This window comes from Sorex fumeus, unplaced genomic scaffold, assembly GCF_029834395.1.
Source record: "Sorex fumeus unplaced genomic scaffold, SorFum_2.1 ptg000013l, whole genome shotgun sequence".
Taxonomy (NCBI): domain Eukaryota; kingdom Metazoa; phylum Chordata; class Mammalia; order Eulipotyphla; family Soricidae; genus Sorex; species Sorex fumeus.
Genome location: NW_026606070.1, coordinates 8301219 through 8322002, shown reverse-complemented (window position 1 = coordinate 8322002; position 20784 = coordinate 8301219). Strand labels below are relative to the sequence as shown.

The window sequence follows — 20784 nt, the reverse complement described above, 5'->3', positions numbered from 1 at the left end:
TTGAGCTTTTTAATTTATATATCCTGAATATAAAGCTTTTATCTGAAGTGTTTTGAATACAAATATTTCCCCCATTCAGTTAGCTGTCTTTTAGTTTTAGCCTTATTTTTTTTCCATGCAGAAGCTCTTTAATTTTATGTAGCACTATAGCACTGTAGCACTGTCATCGATTCGTTCAGTTTTGGTCACTATAGCTTTATAATACAGTTCGAAATTAGGTAATAAAATACCTAGTGGAAGGAACTTTGAAGGAATCATTGAAGGGAGAGTTCACTTAATCACTTAACTTCCCGTTAGTCGTCGATTTGCTCGAGCGGGCGCCAGTAACGTCTCCATTTGACCCTGTCGCGTGCTAGTGTAGCCCAATGGCACCTGTTTGCTCCGGGAACATGAAGGGCCTCAAACCGATCGTTCATGATCTTCAGGAAGAAGTCTGACCATCTGGTAGGTGGGCGGCCACGCGGTCTCTTGACATCCCGTGGAATCCAATCAGTAACAGCTCTAGTCCAATGGTCGTCTTTAAATCTCATTACGTGACCAGCCCATCTGATTTTCGACACCTTGGCAAATGAGACAGCGTCCCTGATCCTTGATCGTCGACGGATGTCAGAACTCCGGATTCTTTCTCTCAATTGAGTGAAACGTGATATTCCAAGCATAGCTCTTTCTATTCTTCTTTGGGAGACCTGAATGGCGTTCTCATCTTGTTTGCGTAGGGCCCAGGTCTCTGAGGCATATGTTAATGCAGGAAGAACAGTGGAATCAAAGAGATGTGCCCGGAGCCGGAGGTTCTTCGTCCTCTTAGCTATTTCTTCGACGTTCTTGAAGGCGTTCCAAGCCGCTCTCTTCCTCCTGTGCAGCTCGGGTGCCAGGTCATTTGTCATGTTGACCTCTCGACCTAGGTAGACATAGCTGTTGCATTCGGAGATGGTCGTTCCACTGAGAGCGAATGGGGCGTCAGGAACAAGGCTGTTTCTCATAAACATTGAAGGGAGAGTTAATTTTGCTAAATTTCATGAAGAGAGAAAAAGTTCACTTATGCACTTTCTCATTGTTGTAAAGCCAAAGGAAATACAAATGTTTTCCATCATTAATAATTCTTTGTTGTATTTAATATTTATTGGTTCATCTAAGCTTCTTACACATCATTTGCAAAAATTTCACATCATGAAGACATTATCTACAAAATGCTGTTGTAATTTTACTATTTTAAATTATTTCAAATTATTATAGGAATAAAATTGAAGCTAAGGTTTCAAAAATTGTAGACTTAATATACTCATAGCTATAGACTTTATTGTATCTCTTCAACAATCTTGCAATGAGCTCACACTTATGTTAGGCGTGTGTAGTGTATAAAGTTATTAGTAAATGATAGTTATGTTTAGTACACATCATCAGGATTAATATTTATGATCAATGTTAAGTGCTGATTCCACCTTTTATTTCAGTTAAATCAGGTAAATACTAAACAATCACATTTTTTAAAACAAAAAAACCCCATTTTTTGCAATTAAATACAGATTTATTGGGACCAGAGCGATATTACAGTGTGTAGGCCTATAGTATTGCATGAGACCAACCTGGGTTTTCTCCTTAGCACCTCATATGGTCCCTGAGCCACACCAGGAGTAATTCCTCTTCAAAGAGTCAGGAGTAAGCCCTGAGAACTGTCAGGTGTGACCCATCCCTCCCAAAATGAAGTATATCTACATATTTTAATTGATCTATTCTAGAAAGTTATGCTTTTTTTATAGCCAAGTCTGACTCAAATATTCATTTATTATTGGATCTTTGGCAGGTATTTTTAGGGCGTTTGCCTTGCACGCAGCCAACATGGTCAACCCAAGTTCGATTCTTCGGCCCCTCTTGGAGAGCCCAGCAAGCTACTGAGAGTATCTCGCCCGCACGGCAGAGCCTGGCAAGCTCCCCGTGACGTATTCGATATGCCAAACACAGTAACAACAAAGTCTCCAATGGAGACGTTACTGGGCCCGCTCGAGCAAATCGATGAACAACGGGAGGACAGTGAATATATGACTCAAAAGATAAGTTGGGGCCAGTGAGCTAGCTCGGAGGGCAAAAGTGCACATCTGCAAATTCAATCCCCAGCACCCTGTGGTTCTTCCAAGCCCCTGGTCCCCCTGGTGGCTTCTAACATCACCTGGGCTGAGCACCAGGCATGCTAAGCATCTCCTCCCGACTCAGGATTAAATCAATACTCGGTCTTAAAATTAACATTGCTCACAAATACAAAATTACATGTATTGGGAATGAAAACTATCAAAAGTGGGAAGAACTTTGACCCTAAATTGAAGACACAAGAATACCACGAAAGTTAAGAAATAGGGTGGGGTGGAGTAAGAAGAGATGTGGAAATAGCAAGGGTCAAAGGCTTTGGGCTCTTCTGCAGGGTGCAGGCAAATATCTACTAAACTACTAGAACGAACACTTCTGAATTCATGGGCACAATAATTAAACTAAAGTATGTTTCTGAAACCTGGGATCATTGATGGAGGAATGGGGTGATTGGTATTGGGGATGGTGGCATTGAAATGGTGGTGGCATTGGAGGTGGTCACATGGTGTGCCTGAGACCCTATTGTAAGATATAGTAGCTCAGCAAAAACAAACAAACAAAACAATTGGTGCTTGTTGAAACTGAGCATAAAATCGATGCATTGACTCCCAGCATGGAACTGCTACCTAAGTAGAGACTGGGAAGTCACCCTCCAATAAAATTTTATTGGTTATCATGGGAAGGGGGGCGTTTCGCTCCGCCCTTCACGCCCTACCGAGGCCACCGGTTGCCCCCCGCGAGCGGCTCTCCAGCACGGCCACGACTCCAGAACACAGAAACCAATTTCTTAACTATCTGACTTTCAGTAGAAATACCTCCAGGGTCAATAGGTAAAATAGCAGAAATCCAAAACCAACATTTAATTCTTGAACCCAGCTGTAGAAAGCAAATCACTTCACAATGCTTTTTCAGCATGTCTGATTTGGGCGGGGGGGTAAACTCTAAAAAATAGTGGTGAATCTTTTATTGAAACAATGAATCTAATCAAAGCAGATAGAGTGTTAACTAGAATTCATCTGCCTCACAGGGACGGGGAGGGGTGGGGGGTGGGGTTTCATTGGGGTTCTTCATGGTAAAAAATAAGTATTGGTAAAGGGAAATGTGTTTGATATTTGCATGACTGAGACCTAAACCTGAAAGCTTAATAACCTTTCCCACAGTGATTCAATAAATAAATTAAAAAAAATTTTATTGGTTAATTTCCTTAATTTGTTAAATATAGCATGATATTATACTATGACCCTGATCACTCTCTTTTCATTCCTTGTCATTCTATCATTGCTATCCTTATATTAATGTTACATAATTTCCCAGCAGATTTGGAGTAAAGTATTGCAGGAATAGAGTTTCCTGCCCCCATGCCTGGCTGTTCTTGCTGGGGCCCCTTGGAGGGGAGCGGGTTGAGTTTCCCTCCCCACCCTGACCAGGGCTCCGGCAGCCAAAGACCTCCAGAACCAGCCACCACCATGTTCAGACCACTCTCCACACGCATGAAGGCACCAGCAGAGGAACAAAGGCATGCGGGTCCTGGGGCTGAGATCTCCAAGCCTGCTCGGATAGGGGCTGAGCATCCTCCACCCAGCTCCTCCAAATTCCAGTAGGCAGGGGTCACACCCACCAACTGGCCCCCTGGTGCCGTGTAATCCCATCAACGGCCAAGACTCAGAGACTATAAAACCTAGCTCCCGGAAGCGCAACATCTTATTATCTCATTATTACTTTGGACAAACTGGCTGGCTACCGAATGTAACCTGCCCACACAGCAGAGTCTGGCAAACTCCCCCTGGCATACCCAATATGCCAAATATCAATAACAATGATGGGTCTCATTCTCCTACACCTGAAAGAGCTTTGAATGTGGCACCTTTTTAAAAAAAATCTCAGCGCTAGGACGTAGGAGACGTTACTGGGGCCTGCTCGAGGCAATTGACGAATAACAGGATGGTCGTGATCGTGATTGCATATAATAGAGTACTTTCTAAATAATTTTATATAGAAAATATTAGGAGAGTTTACTATTAAAATAACTCAATTCTAAGTATTTAAAAGTATCATTAAATTCTCAGTACACATTCTTCTAAAATATGAAGGTTTACTCATATTTAATGTTTTATGCTATACTGAAGAAGAAACTTCTTGTTTACATTTTTTTTAAATTTTTTTGGGCCACACTTGCTTCTATTCAGAACTTACTCCTGATCTGTACTCAGGGATTACTCTTGGTGGGGCTCAAGGGATCATCTGGGGTGCCATTACCTGGGTCAGCCATATGCAAGGTCAGCTCTTTTCCCTTCAGCCCCTGTGCTCTGTATTTTTCTCTCTAGCTCCAGGGTACACTTTTTTTTTGCAATACTGAGGATTAAACCTACTTCTCATTCTTGCAGGTCAAATGCTGTGATACTGAGCCACATCCAGTGGTGGACTTTACAGGATTAACAGAAAGTTGGTTAAAAAAAACCCTTAATATATAATATATATATATATATGACTAAAATGTATATAGGTGTGTGTGTATATATGTCTATAATGTGTGTGTAACCTGTAAATATATAACCTAGGCTGGATATACTGGTCATGTTGGGGGAGCGCCACTGACTCCTTCATGCCTGTGTTTGGTCATATGTGGACTTCTAGTATAAGTCAAAACTCTGGGAATCATGGAAACTGCTCTACTGGAGAATGTGAGCAATAGTAATATATATTTATATTATTTACACTGTGAAGTATCAAATATCACATTGCAAGTATAGTTTTTACAATTCCTTGTTCATTTTATGAAACAATAAAATATGCAGTATTAAGGTTCTTAAAATAAGGGCATTTCCTTTACAGTAGATTATATAAGTAACAATCATATTTATATAGGAGATATTTTAGCTGACAATCTGCCAACAATGTCTAAGTGACTAATAATCTAAGTTTTAAAAATGTGACTTCCTAATCCAATTATTTCTTATAAAGGATAACACATTTCACTGGCACTAAAATACCGGATGGAAATATTGGTTATATTAATAAAATAGATTCATTCAAGTCCATGTGTTGCATGTAAGTCTAGATATGAATGAACTTTACTATGAATAATGTTATTCATTTTTCTCCAAATTGGTTCTAGTTTCATGCATTGAACCTGTAGTTTCTTCACATTGTTACATTTTATTTTTTTATTTTAATTTTTTTAATAACTTCTTTTTTTAAAATTTTTTTCACATTGTTACATTTTAAAACAATTATTTAAAATCTTTACATGTAATAATATCTGCCTGTATTTAATAGAACTGAAATCATTATTTTGTTTAAGATAAAATATAATGACATGTGTGCTATTTGTGGATATATTAATACACAAACGATCATTCCTGTAATAGAAGCTAGTTTGTTTTCTCTGTTGGGGCAACACAGAAATAATTGCTTCTTGGGATATCATTTCATAAGGACTTTTAAAACATTGCATGCTAAAGTTGGAAATTTGGTGCCATCTTTATGTTATATGCTATGGTTGCTTCTGTAATTGGGAAGACAGAGTTTCTTTTATTCATGAAGGTGCCTTCAATGGAAATGAAAATGAAAAATTTCTTTTCCCTGATCCTGAACTGTTAAATATTATCATAGCATAATGAGGATATAAAAGTGCCACCAACTATGAGCCACCTAGGTGAAATTCAACCAGAATAACATGGGTCATAATTTTTTTAATTAAAAATAGTGAGTTATTTTATTATCAGACCTTTTAAGTCTTATAACATTTTTCCTAAGTCTTTGTATGGTCCACAATATGTAAGAGGAAAATAATCATATAAAAAGGAAAATATTTTGCTAACTTAAAAACGAACTTTACAAAGATTTAATATATTTTAATACAAGTTTATTATTATGTTCAGTAGTTTTATTCTTAAAGTATGTGTGAATGGGCTGCCAGTTTCGAATAATAATGTAAGTATAGTAACTAAAAAATAAGAGAAAATATATGAAACAGAATAAGTCTAATAACATTAATTGGGTATAACAGCATATTATTTCAACTTAGAGGTTAAATTTAGTAGGAGAAAAATATGCTGAAAACTAATATCATCTTTTATAATAGGAACAATGCACATTTAGATGAAAGAGGATAACAATTTCAAATTAAAGTAGTCATTTAAGCAATATAATAGCCATTCTGAATTCCAAGAAGAATACCAACAAGAAAATAGTCATCAATAAAAATCTCTTTTATGTATGTGCATATATTGTAATATGAATCACTATCACATAATGAACAAAAAGTAAGGTAAAATACATCAATCATATCAGTATGTTTAGATAAACTTTATTCAATATAAAAACAAAGTGCTATATCTTTTATACAAATAAACAACTAAATAAAATAAATAAGTAAAAGAACTAAAGTATTTTAGATAAATGAGTCATAATTTTGATATCTAAGATTTTTAGTAACAAGACTGTTAACATGACATGAAGAGAAATTCTAAATGTTTAATGAATTAATTTACAATGATACAAATAAGTCGCTAATAATTAATTACCAAATAATAACTCCATAGCATTTATTTATCAGAAATCACAGTAAGTGGCCATTCTGAGTTCAAGTCACAGCACTGAAAAAAATTCATAATAGAAATGATAAATAATTGAATAATACTAATAATAGGAAACTAATTCAAGGCAGAGCAAATGGGTAAATATTTGAGATAAAATGTTATATAATCAATATTATAAATATATTACAAACGTTCCCATCTATGTCTGACAGGTAACAGGACGTACTCTTGGCTCTGTACTCAGGGATCACTTCTGACAGTTCTCGGGAATATATGTGGCACTGAGAATTGAACTCAGATCTGCCATGTGCAAGTTTTGTCTGCTGTACTATCTCTCTGGCCCCATAAATGTAATTTATTAATGTCCCAGTATAATATATGTATAAGAGCACCCCTGTTTCACCTTTGATGAGAGAGCAAAGCTCAACTTTTAAAAAAGAGGGGGATATGGAAATGATATTTAGAAGCAAAATTTTAATATTTATAAAGAGTTTTTCTAAGGAATCATTAGTTTTATTTGAGGTAAGAGAGAGGGCACCAAGCCTTAATTATATAATCTATTTGGATAGAGAGAGAGAGAGAGAGCTGAGGATATACATTTTAGATTGACATGCATTTGAATTTCTAGGACAGAGAATGGTCCCTAAAATTTTTTGAACTTTGCAAAATATCATTTAAAAATAGCAAAAGGGTTGAGAGAGATAGTATGGAGTGTAAGGTGCTTGCCTTGCATGTTGTGACTGGCTGGGATTGAGTCCCCAACATCCTTTATGGTCCCAAAGTGATTCCTGAGCACCGAGACAAGGGTGTGTAAACCTTGGGCAGTTGTGTGTAATCCCAAAGTTCTCTCCCTCAAAAGAGAGAGAGAGAGAGAGAGAGAGAGAGAGAGAGAGAGAGAGAGAGAGAGAGAGAGAGAGAGAGAAAGGTTGAATTTCATATTCTAGTAGTGCTTTTATGTTGAATTTTAGAAATATGCGATACAGGTTTTGTGAGAATTCACTGACATTAAAGAAGATAAAACATTTCTAGATAAAGTAGCTAATCAGAACTAATGTCTGGACTTCTTTATTGATAAGCATGGCTGATTACTTTTCCCTAGAGGTTTCAAGCCGAACAGTTCGGTTCTGATAACTCCTCAAAGCACCTGTGATGAAGGCTGCATTCCCCAGCTCACCCTCAGTCTCGTTAATTTGGTTTCTTCTCCCTAGTAAATGATCACTGTCTCCATGATGTAAAAATATTATATAAATGTTGGGTTGGAGATAGAGTGTAAGAGTTCAGCTACTTGCTTTGAGTGCAGCTGACTAGACATCAAATCTCTGGGACCACAGATAGTCCCCTGAGCACCATCAGGGGTCATTCCTGAGGACAGATCCAGAAATAGCCCCTGAACACCACAGTGTATTCCAACTCTCCCCAGTAGTCTATCAGTACTATTATATGTAAAACATGATATTGCGAAGCAGTAATATATTACATAAGGAATAAGCCTAGAATCAGGGAGATCGAGATTAAAATATTAATTCTATTTGATAATTATGTTCCTCTTCAAAGTGGAAGATGATATTTTTCCCCTTCAGGGTTTGATTTGAGATTAATAGGAAGTGTTTGCAAAATGTCTTGCATTGAGGCTAATATATTCTTCAATAGATAAAATTGTAAAAATCGTCTCAGGTTTGATTTAGGGATTATTTAGTGTTTATTAGAACACAGTTTGATGATTAATGAGATCTTTATTATTAGGTCATTCTCAATATATATTTAAAAGTTTAAGGTGATAAGCAAATCTAATATTAACTGAAAGAAAAATATTTTTGTTAATTCCTAAGAAAATTGTTCTTAAAAATGAATTTCTATTTTGCTTTTTCAGTCTTTCTCCTTTTCCTTTTTCCTGTATTAACTAAAGAAATGTGAATATACATGATGCAGAAACTTCAGAATTAAATCATAAAACCAGTAGCTTAATTGTTGAGGGCTCAGTATATATTTTGAGTCTCTCATGTAGGATTATGTAAGTTCTTACAGCTAATGATTAAACATGGTTGGTAAAAATTAACTCATCCATATAACTTTTACCTCATTTTGAAAGTGTAGTGAAGTGTAAACAGCAAAGATGGAGTATTTGTCTTTATAAAACTTTAACCCTAAGATTTTGTAATAAACTTGCTACTTCATTTCATAAGGAAGCAACTCCATGTGTAATATTTATTTAAGCAAGTTTTCTCAGGTCACTGACTGTTAAATAAACCTAGTTAAGTAAGAGTAATGCATGTTAAAGATTTAAGAATTCCTTACCACACACTCTGCATTAACTTTCTTTTCCATTATTTCTCCCTTGTTGGGAAGTCTCAGGTTCTCAGATGTAGTGTACTCTAATGGTTGGTTATGTATGAAACATTTTTTTATTCTGCTTCAAATATTTTAGGAATTGTAGTTCTCTTCTTTGCCTTCAATTGACAAAACAAAATTTGTTCATTTTATCTTCTTAGAGATCAAAGAAAATGATCAAAGACCCAGTATATAAGGCTTAAATAATAGTAAAAGAGGACTACTCTGATTTTACTGTATCGTCAGTCTCATGTCTTAAACTGGTTATAAATTAATAAGTTTTCATGTTCGTTCTAGTAGTTTAGTAGATATTTTGCCCCAGACAGTAACCTGTGGTTAATACATATTTAGATTTTTTTTTCAGTTAAGTAATCCACACGCGAAAGTGCTCAGGACTTACCCATGGCTCTCTGTGCTCAGGGATCATTTCTTCTGGCACGCCTGAGGGACCATATGGGATGCTGGGGATGGAAAGTGGGTTGGCCACGTGGAGGGCAGGTTCCCTCCCTGCCCTGCTGTCCTGTCGCTCCAGCAATGTTTGAAATATCTGCTGTGGTTGACTTTGCAACCAAATTCCATAAATCTGGAAGAGCTAAAGCAGTCAGTTATTATTTATTTAAAAGCTTGCGTTCACACATCAACAATGTAATCAGTAGTCCATGCATTTTACATGGCTGTCTTGACTTAATGAAACGTGGCAGTGATCTTGAATTCTTCACAGAATAAACCACCAACTTGTTTCCTTTCTGTCTTTCCTGTCACTGTTTTTCAATTGGGTGTTTATAATTTCATGCTTACGTTGTGTAATAGTCCTGTAATTGATCCAACAGCGTTGTTTTCATCCAGGCTATATATCTCTCAGCCGCTGGATTTTCTTTGTAAAATAAAAACTTGATCATTTTATTTATTTTCAAGAGACTTTTGTCATTCACCTCTCCCAGAAGACAAGGGTCAGGATTCTTAACATACTATCGGAGGCCCTTCTAGGAAAGTTGCATGGCCTATAGAGTTGAGAATGAGTTTTAGAACGAGACTATATAGCTTGAAATAGGGTGCTTCTTCTACTATCTGAGTACTGTAGATACCTATTTGCAGTGATAGATGTATAAAAACTGTTTCTATTAGAATCATATGATTCTGCCTTCACTTTATGCACTTTCTGACCCTTTTTTGTTACCCAAAGTACTTTGAAGTTTTATATCTCCATGAATTGATTTTTTTCAATAGTGTTTGATGCCCCTCTCTTCCACATTTTTCAACTAGTGATGCTCACTTTACCTTTTTAAAATTAAGTGATGTTTCATTAAATAACTATAAAATGTCTCTTATTAACTCCTTTGAATTAAATAACTATAAAATGTCTCTTATTAACTCCTATTTTTATGTGTTGCTAAAATTATTCATAGTTTAATATTATAATGTTTATACAAATATTCCGTTCTATGGATCACAAGCTACTTCTGAAAAAGGAATTGTGCCTGAGTCAGTACCTGCTACATTATAGAAATACAATGAAATGATGATATGTAAAATAACTGAAAACATAAATATTGTTTCAGAAATTCCTTGAATTCACTTTTTATCATGTGATATAATTTTATTTAATTGCAACTTTTGTTATAATCTGTTTTTTAGAGGTTACTCCCAGGGACAGTTGTTTTTCTTATTTATTTTTTGTTTTTGAGGCCACACCTGGTGGGGTTCAAAGCTTCCTTTGGGCTCTGCACTCAGAGATCATTCCTAGTAAGCTTGGGGGACCATATGTAGTGCTGGGGATCAAACCCAGATTAACTGCATGTTGTGCAAGTGCCTTGTCTACTGTGCTATCTCTCTGGCTCCAAAAGTTATTTTTCTACTAATTTTTCTTTCTTGGTACTTGGGGGCCTTCTAGGTTATATCTGGGTGTCAGGGTTTGAACTGAGCTTGACAGTATTCAAGCATAACTGTGCTATCCCTATACTATCTCTACAGCTTCTGTATTCTCTTCTGAAAAATAGAATGGGACCTGGAGAATAGGAGTCAGGGGACCAGTGGTACTTACCTTGCGTGTGCAAGGACCAGTGTTGAATCTCTAGCATCAAATGGCTCCCCAAGCACCACTAAGATGTTGTCTTTGAGAACACTGATTGCCACAGGGAATGGCCCTGGAGACTCCTAACACTGATGGGACAGAGTTTAACTTTTTTTGTTCAGTCAGGTTTGAACTCGATTGCATTCTTAGGCCACGTGTAGACTTCTAGGTTTAGTTGGCTGAAAATAGAGAATTTAAGGAAATACTCTCCCTGAGCCTCTGAGCATGACTTTGACACCCCCCAATTATTATAGTTGGGGTATAAATATTTTTTATGTAATGAGAAATCATCAGTATAAAGAAGCATGATTGTTTTAAGTTACTAATTTTCTAATTTCACCAAACACTTACTTTTTTATAGGACATTAACAAGTGCTGGTAAAACACTGAAAGACAATTTTCTGAAGGCTTTGGCAGCAAGAGAAGAAGACAATAACACTGGAAAAGTGAGCGTGAGTACATTTTGCCAAGAACTAAAGGTTGTTACAGTAAGGATACAGATGATATCCATAACATTACACTTAGTATGATCATTGCAAAATATTATCACCCACAAAAACCCCATTGTGGGTCTTAAGTCTGACCTCAGAAGATGTGATAGATGAGAGATGATTTTGAATCATTTAGAGAGAACATGTTCTCTATTAAAATATATACGATATCAAATATTTTATATTGTTGACGTGTTGAATATTTGTTTTCACCCTTTGTTAATATCATATATGTGCACAATATAGTTATTATACACACGCCATGTCCATGATAAGTCTTCCGTAAATCTTAAACGTTCCAAGCCAATGATAAAAATTGGCATATATTCTTGACGAATCAATAATAAGAAAAAAAAGCAGTGTGTTGAAAATCTTAGCACAACAGAAAAATATGGGTAGAAATGGAAATTACTTAAATGGAAGATGGGATGCAGGATGCCAGGAAAGGGTGTGCCTTTGTGAATGGCAAAGCAACTATTAATGTTTTGGCAGGAAACTATTATGGTCTAAGTTGGTTGGTAGGTTGAGGTTGGGGAATATGAGATACTTCTGTTGCAAATGCATTTCTGCCTTCTTTTGTTGTTGCCCAATCAGTTTCTCAACCATTTTGCCGACCATAGCCTCCTGTTTCCTCACTTTGGCTCCCTGCCATAAGGATTGGGCCTCTAGTTTCAGCCACAACCACACTATTTAGGTGACTTTTACTATGGCTTTCTTGGGCTATCTCAGTGTCTCAGAGGGGGCCATAAGGTCCTTGGTAGAGAAACAGTGCTTTAAATCATCTTTAATTACATTGGTAATTAAAAAAGACTTTCATTAGGCTAAATAGCATTTAATGCTGGCTGGATGTACCATGATTTGGAAACAAGAGTGTTGTCAAACTCATCCTCTACTGACTGAAAAAAATGGGTGATCATTTATTGGGCATCTGAGTTTGTGATATTGTTGTAATCAGTAAAATACACATCATTATATCAAGGCCAATATTTAAGACTTAATTTTTTGGGGAGAAGGCAGCTGGAATAGAGAAGGAATCACTAAGAAATTGATGGCTGGAGGAATTGGTCAGGATGGGAGATGTGTGCAGAAAGTAGATAAAGAACCAAACATGATAACTTCTCAGTGTCAGTATTGCAAACCATAATGACCAAAGGTAGAGAGAGAGTATGGGGAATATTGTCTGCCATGGAGGCAGGGGGAGGGTGGGGGGGTATACCTGGTATATTGGTGGTGGGGAATGTGCACTGGTGAAGAATGGGTGTTTGATCATTGTGAGATTGTAACCCAAACATGAAAGCTTGTAACTATCTCATGGTGATTCAATAAAATTTAAAAAAATAGACTTAATTTTTCACCTGTCTTAGCATTCTCAATAGTTTTATTGCAAATTATAGCAAAGTGCATCATGGTTTAGAAAGATCTAATGAGTTGACTTAAAATCCATTTACCAAGTGGATAGACTTTCTAAAAAGCAGTCATATGAATTATGCAATGTTCATGAGGTTTTCATCTATATCAATTTACTTTCAGCAGAAATTAAATGCAAATTTTATGGGGTCTGAACTCTCTAAGGGAAATGATGATTTCCTAAGCATTAGAATTTCTCTACATAATGTGTCCTTGTGACAGAAATAGAGGACTTCAATCTAGAGGCATATTTGTCCATTCTGTTCCTTCCCCTTAGTGAAAGTGCATGTTAGAGAAGTTATGATGCAGTGCTAGAGCTGACATAGTTGACCCACATGGCCTAATGTGGTTTGCAAGACTAATGCCATAGCAATCTTCCTGGTTAATTTTCTTCAAACGTAGCTAAGAAATTAGAATATTAGATTTATAGCTGTGCATTTGCAGCATTTGTTTTATTTTTAAGCCTGGTGATTTAAAGTTTCAATGCTATTTAGTATTCTTGAATCTTATTTTGAGTATGCTCTTTTTCCCTAGGGTCAACTAATTACAAAATTAACTGTGTTTTATTCCATTTAGTTCTTGAATTTATTCTACTATAGAACATAGAGCTTTAGAAATAGAGCTCTTGTCCCTCCTTCCCAAGGGCACCTACCCCAACATTCCCACATACCTACTGCTTGGACATATACAGTGTCAGAAATATCTACGTGTGTGTGTGTGTGTGTGTGTGTGTGTGTGCGTGTGTGTGTGTACACCATTGGAGGAAATAGGTTTTTATGAAAATTGCTATTTCTATAACATATATACTTCTTTAGAACAAAATACTCCTCGAAGAAAAAAAGTGATTGAAAATCTACTTCCTTTAAGGCTTTCTCTGGTTAAATGGTTGAATGGTCAGAGGTTGTTGGTACAGATATTGCTTAGATAAATTCTTTAAAAAGGGTTCTTAGTAGTACTGAGGTGGGGAAGGGCAGAACTCACTTCCAGTGATGCTTGACTCAGGAGTGTGGACTAATGGTTTAATGATGGGTTGGTGATGCAGCAACATGCAGGCTCAGTCATACCCAGGGGCCCCTAGAGCCGCACCTGGTGCTATTAGGATGCTCTAGAACACTAGGAAGAGAATTCAGGACCTCATTTCTTGATGTTTTCCATAGGAGTTGAATCAGACAACATTCTTACCAGCAGTGGATGGAGAATTTCTTTTCTACCACATTCCCACCAACACAGATTATTAACAGTATTTTCGATATGTGTCATTCTCACTGGTGTGAGATGATATCTTATTGAAGGGATTTCCATAATAAAAGTGATAATAAGCACTTTATGTACCTATTAATCATCTCCCTTTCATTTTCAAAAAAATGCCTATTAATTTCCTCTTCTCACTTTTGGATAGGATTCTTGAATTTTGTTGTTAATCCGTCTTAATGCTAATATTTATTTATTTATTTATTTATTGAGTCAGCATGAGATAAACCATTACAAAGCTGTTCATGATTGGATTTCAGTCATACAATGTTCCAACACCCATCCCTCCACCAGTGTACATTTCCTACCATCAATGCCCCCAATTTCCCTCCTGTCCCCCAACCTTCTTCCGCTCAAGAGCCTGCCTCTATGGCAGTAACTCTCTCTCTCTCTCTCTCTCTCTCTCTCTCTCTCTCTCCTTTTTTTGTGTATACTAAGCAGTTATATTCTAGATGTCAATCCTTTATCTGACATGCTGAATGCAAATATTTTCTCCCATTTAGTTAGCTGTTTTTTAGTTTTATACCATGCTTCTTTTGCCTTGCAGAACCTCTTTAATTTGATGTAGTCACATTTCTTTATTTTTAATTCTATGGCCTTTGCCAATGGCATCTTATTGAAAACCCTTTTGAGGTCCAAATCTTTGAGAATTCTGCCTATATAAGGTATATATCATCTTTTTGTTCTTTATAGATTCTGGCCAAATCTCAAGGTCTTTGATATTACTTAAATTGACTTTTGTATAGGGTGTGAGATATGGATACAGCTTTATTGATTTTTTTACCACATTCAGCAGTGTTCAGGCCTTACTCCTGGATCTGTTCTCAGGATTCACTCCTTTTGGTTTTAGGGGACGATATGGGATGCCAGGGATCAACTCTGGATTGATTGCACGCAAGGCAAACACCTTACCAACTGTATTATTGCTCTAGACCCAGCTTTAATTTTTTAAAAAATTCATTTATTGAATAACTGTGAGGACAGTTACAAAGCTTGCATGTTTGAATCTCAGTCATACAATGATCTAACACCCATCCCTTCACATCCCTGCACATTTTCCACCACCAAGAACCCCAGTATACCCAGTATACCCCCCATCCCAACCCTACCCCTGCCTATGTGGCAGATAATTTCCACATTACTCTCTCTTTCTACTTTGATTACATTCAATATTCTGACACCAGACCCACCATTATTACTTGAAATTTCCCCCCCCCAACACTCAGACCTGACCAAAAGGTAATGCTAAACAATTTGTTTTGTATTGCTGGTTATGAATAGCATATGAATAGCAAGGAGCCACATGGTCTTGGAATTCTAAAATTTTAATAATTAGAGAGATCCCTGCCAAGAGCCACTCAGTTCTGAGATTCTTTTGTGTTTCTCTGGGATCATGGCCATTAAGGAACTTAATAAGTAGTCAGGACCATTTGTGGGCATCATCTCAGGTTCCCGTCAGGGTCGGGGAGGAGAAGGGCCAGCTCCTCTCCTATCCCGTGAGGCTTGGAATTTGCCGTTACCACTGCCCCATACCTGCATTTTCCAATGAGTTCTCTCCAGCCTACAACTTTAATTTTTGCATATCATCATGCAGTTTTTCCCAGCATGGTTTGAAGAGGCTGTTTTTACTCCATTTCATGTTCTCAGCACCCTTGTCAAAAATTCATGACTATAGATAGATTTGTCTGAAGATGTAATATCTTAAGAAATTTCATTTACGTATTTGATTATAAGATAAATTTTGGGTGGAAGATGCAATAACTGAAAAAGATACTAGGTATAATTCAGAATCAATGGGAAAAATGGGTTATTCTGAGGCGATAAGTTCTGATTTCTTTCTAGCCTACTCTTTAGTATTTATGCAGATTTTCAATTTAATTTCTTTCCTACTGGTTCTCTGATTATAGTTTTCTTGTTGACTTTCGGTCTTTGTCTCCTTGGGATGATTACAGTGTATTTCCACTTGAATTGTATCTCTCTTCCACAATCTATTTCCTGACTATATTCTTCCTGATATCAAAACAAAGCCTTAATCTTTAGTGTTACCTATGACTATTTTACTCCATTATTCATTAAGTGGCAATAGTTTGCTCAATGCCAGATACTGTATTGGCTTCTGAGGATAAAATACATGGTGATTTTTATAACTTCATCTTTTCTAACCGCTACATAGTACTCCATTATATAAATGTACCAAAGTTCCTTTAACCAGTCTTCTGTTCTCGGGCACTCAGGTTTTTTCCAGATTCTGGCTATTGTAAAGAGTGCTGCAATGAACAAACAAGTGCAGATGTCACTTCGACTATACTTTTTTGCCTCTCTGGGATATATTCCCAGGAGTGGTATTGCTGGGTCAAATGGGAGCTTAATTTCTAATTTTTTGAGAATTGTCCATACTGTTTTCCAAAAGGGCTGAACCAGTTGGCATTCCCACCAGCAGTGAAAGAGGGTCCTGTTCTTGCCACATTCACGCCAGCACTGGTTGCTTTTGTTCTTGTGGATGTGGGCCAATCTCTGTGGTGTGAAATGATATCTCATTGGAGGGATGGGTATTTGATCATTGTATAATTGAAACCCAAGCACAAAATTTGTAAGTCCACAATTGTACCTCATGGTGTCTCACTAATTAAAATTAATAAAAAATACATGGTGATTTTGTTATGGATCTTAGAGTTGCTTGAGAAATACAGAGAATAATCAGGTTTTACACAAAAAAGAAAAATTGCCACTGAATCAGGTGTTATAAATGGAAAATCAAAAAAAATCTAATAGTGTGTAAGTAGGTTAAAAGATAGCAGCAGGTTTTTAGAAATGAAAACATCAGAATAACTTTGGTATATAGAAATCATAGAACAGAAAAAAACAGATGCTAGATAATTCAATACCAGATCATGTGAGATGATAGTGTGGAACAACAAGATAATAAAGAAAATAAAGAGAAGTAATTTAGGAGTTATCTGTAAGTTCTCCTGATCAGAACGTGGTGATAGGATGTAGCTCTAGGAAGGGGTTGGAGCAAAAGGGGCGTTATGGGTAATTGGTCTTCACAGCTGGTTGCATGGTCCTGTGTCTTTGAGACGTGGCAGGAGTCAGGAACGGAAGGCAGAAATTCTGGATCTGAGTTTTCAGTACTGAGTCTGAGTCAGTTTTGACTATAGATGTTGAGATGTTAAACAAATTGAAGAAAAATCTGAACTCAATCCATTGTTAATCTCTACATGGTTATGCTTCAGCATTTAATCTACATATAAACTAATTTTGCTTTTCTCCTACTTTCTGAGAACTTTCATCCCGTTTGCTCATTTTACCTTGTAAATGTGTCTCAAATCAATGTGACAGAGGGTGCAGGACAGCTAACAGGGGTAGAAGGAAGTTTACTCTAAGGGCTCTGTTGTGTTGTCTTCAGAGCATGATTATACATCCGAACAGGATGGGTCTGTGTGAAAAAAATCATTGTTTTTTTTTGGGGGGGGACACATACACCTATGCTAGGAGGATACTCCTTGCTATACATTCAGGAATCATTGCTGACAGTACTGGAGGAGGGGGTGGGGGGAGAAGAACCATATGGGATACCAGGAATCGAACCTGGAGTCAGCCTCATGCAAGTCAATTACCCTACCTGCAGTACTATCTCTCCATCCCCAATGTCTGTGTGAAAGAATTTTGAGAAATAATTGAAATGTAGAGATATACATTCTAAGAGTGTACTAGAAATTGTATGTAGGAAGTAGTTTGTAGGGAGATAGGAGATCAATCAAAAGAGTATTGTAAGTTTAAGCTCTCAATTAAAAGGACTGGCATAAAGAAATGATAGTGAATATTGAGAAAAAGTGGATTAGAAAACTATGAGAAAGATGAAAATCGTTTTCTTTGTTTTGGTATCAAAAAGCGTGAGAAGAAGTAGTTGAGTGTTGCTCAAGTATTTCTATTTGTAAGATTCAGTGGAGCGATTGCACAGCGGGTAGGGCGTCTGCCTTGCACACAGCCAATATGGCCGACCCGAGTTCGATTCCTCCGCCCCTCTCGGAGAGCCCGGCAAGCTGCCGAGAGTATTCGATATGCCAGACACAGTAACAACAAAGACTCCAATGGAGACGTTACTGGGCCCGCTCGAGCAAATCGATGATCAACGGGAGGGCCAGTGGAACGTGAACAACTGATAATGAATTGGTTAGTTGACGTTAAGCAGTGATTCAACTTCCAGATTTATTGCTTATCCAGTATGTCAAGTCTCAAAAGGATTATGTTGTTTTCTCAACCACAATGTCATGTTCTGTAATGTAAAGACTAAATGAGCACCTTTGTTTTGCATTTTAATATTGTAAACAAAATAGAATGTATAAAATATGCAAGCTCTTGCTTATAATTTTATTTGTTTTATTTGGGGTCGGAGCACACTAGGACAACTCAGAAGTTTCTCCTGCCTCTGCACTCAGGAATTATTCCAGATGATGCTCAGGGGACCATATAGGATGCTGCGGATCAAATCAGAGATTGATTGGTGTAAGGCAACAGCACCCTTTTCATTGTGCTATCTCTCCAGTCCTTTGCTGATAATTTTAAAAGGGGGTGTTGAGCAGTTTCAAGTCTCTTTAGAAAATATAGTCGAAAGGGTTCCTTGAAACAGATCCTTACCTGATTTATTAGACATATAGATTGTGGGTCGTTGTCAACAGAGATTATAGCAATACGGAATTTACGAAACACTTTATGCTATTATTTTTAATGTTTTTATTTGATATTACAGGAAACCGCAGTGCGTTTCATTAGCTTTTCATTGTGCAAACCACAGTGCTATTTGACTTACACAAAGACGAATAACACTTGGGCTTTTACTACAGAGTGTTTAACTTAATAGGATTATGTAACTCTTTTTAAGTGACTAAATGGCAGAGTGGCAATAGGCTGGAAGTTGGGTGGGAGGGAGTTATTTTTCAGATTGCAGTAAACTGAGAATTCTAGAGTTACTGAGGGGAAAAAAAACAAAAACAAAACATTCCCTTCCTAATTATATACCCCTGAGGATGGTAATGGAAGATTACGCACTGTTCTGGGCTAGAAAAGTGGAACCTGTTGACCCTTATTTTCCCACTGAATGTTGACTATGTAAACAGTTATATGGCCGACCAGTTTGGGCTTTGAAATATGCATTATTGAAGCCGTCTAAAAGCACTGCTTATAGCTTTTCCTTCGGAATCATTCAAAGAAACCACTGTACATGAGTTAGGAAAACCTATGAATTAGGCAGTTCCTAATATACCCGTTTCCTGCGTTGAAATCTCTCTGAAACCTAAGATTGCGTTGTGTATGACCAGTAACATTGTGCTGACATGATCTTTTCCCTCATTGCTATTTTCCAACTTCTATAAAATATTCCCTTTCAATAAAATGAAGGTATTATACAGATGTTTATTTCCTTTTTAATTGAATCCATGCTTGTCCACTAATAAACCCTTATGGAAATTATGTGACTCACATAATCTTACTTTCATTTTAAACAAATTACATCAGGGCTTGGAAAATAAAATAGACATCGGTTTACATTTTACGAAAAATTTTATAGTTGGATAGATATTTAAATTTGTATTTCCTAGCTGAAAAAAAAATGATATAGAAGCAGTGAGAAATTCTAGAAAGGATAAAGTTTATTGGGCTGCATTAATCTGAGTTTGATTCTTAGATTTCCAAGTTATCCTAAGTTAAACCCAAATGTTTCAAATTTACAGAGCCCAAGTTTCTACAAACCACTGTATATAGGGGTAGTAATTTTCACACCAGCAAGATGTTTTTGGAATTAAATCATATCATGTTTAAAGCACAAATAAGTGTAATCCTTAGTAAGTATTTTGCATCAAGTCTATGTAGTGTTTCAGGTTCCCAGGAAACAGAATCTAAGTTAGAGTTATTAGTGAAGTAATTAATTAGAAAACTCTTTCCTGAGGAACCTTAGAGGGCAGAAGGGAAGCATGATATTATAGATGGGAAAGGTGAGAGATTGGCTTTCACTGGAAATCTAGATTTAGGCTGGTCACCCAGGTAGCTCAGGAGTTTGAACTGCATCAGAGTTTGTTCTGTCCAAGGCACAGGAGTTGGGGTGGGGCAGGGCTGATGTTGGATATAAGACTACACACTGCCCTTCCCCCCATCCTGTCCTCATCAGTGAACCACCAACTTCCACGTGAGGTGGCAGGGTATGAGGCTCTGGTCAGCAAGGGACTTGTGAGGAGATTTCAGGTGTCATTAATTAGCCATTACACTTACAGCATCTGGAGCTAGGTGACAGAGTCACAGGGTTGTACATCCTGAGACTGACCCTCTAATGTATGATCACTAATTCTTTGATAAAGGAGCAAGAATATGAAGTGGAGCAAGGAAAGTCTCTTCCACAAGGGGTGCTGGGATAGCTGGACAGTTACAAAAAAAAATGAACTCAGACCTCTTTCTAATGTCAGGCACAAAAGTCAGATCAAAATGGATTAAAGACCACGATATCAGACCTGAATCCATAAGAAAATGTGGGCAGAACCCTCAATGACATTGAAGCCAAAGGCATCCTCAAAGATGAAACACCACTGATCAAACAAATGGAAGCAAAGATAAACAAATGGGACTA

At 37.0% G+C, this 20784-nt stretch overlaps 1 protein-coding gene across 1 annotated transcript in view; it reads left to right on the top strand.

Annotated features, from left to right (window-relative positions):
• Positions 1-20784, top strand: part of CFAP299 (cilia and flagella associated protein 299) — a 542370-nt gene that overhangs the window by 192296 nt on the left and 329290 nt on the right. Inside the window, exon 3 of the mRNA XM_056111429.1 lies at positions 11381-11471. Coding sequence (XP_055967404.1) covers positions 11381-11471 — 91 coding nt within the window. The remainder of the gene's footprint in view (positions 1-11380; positions 11472-20784) is intronic.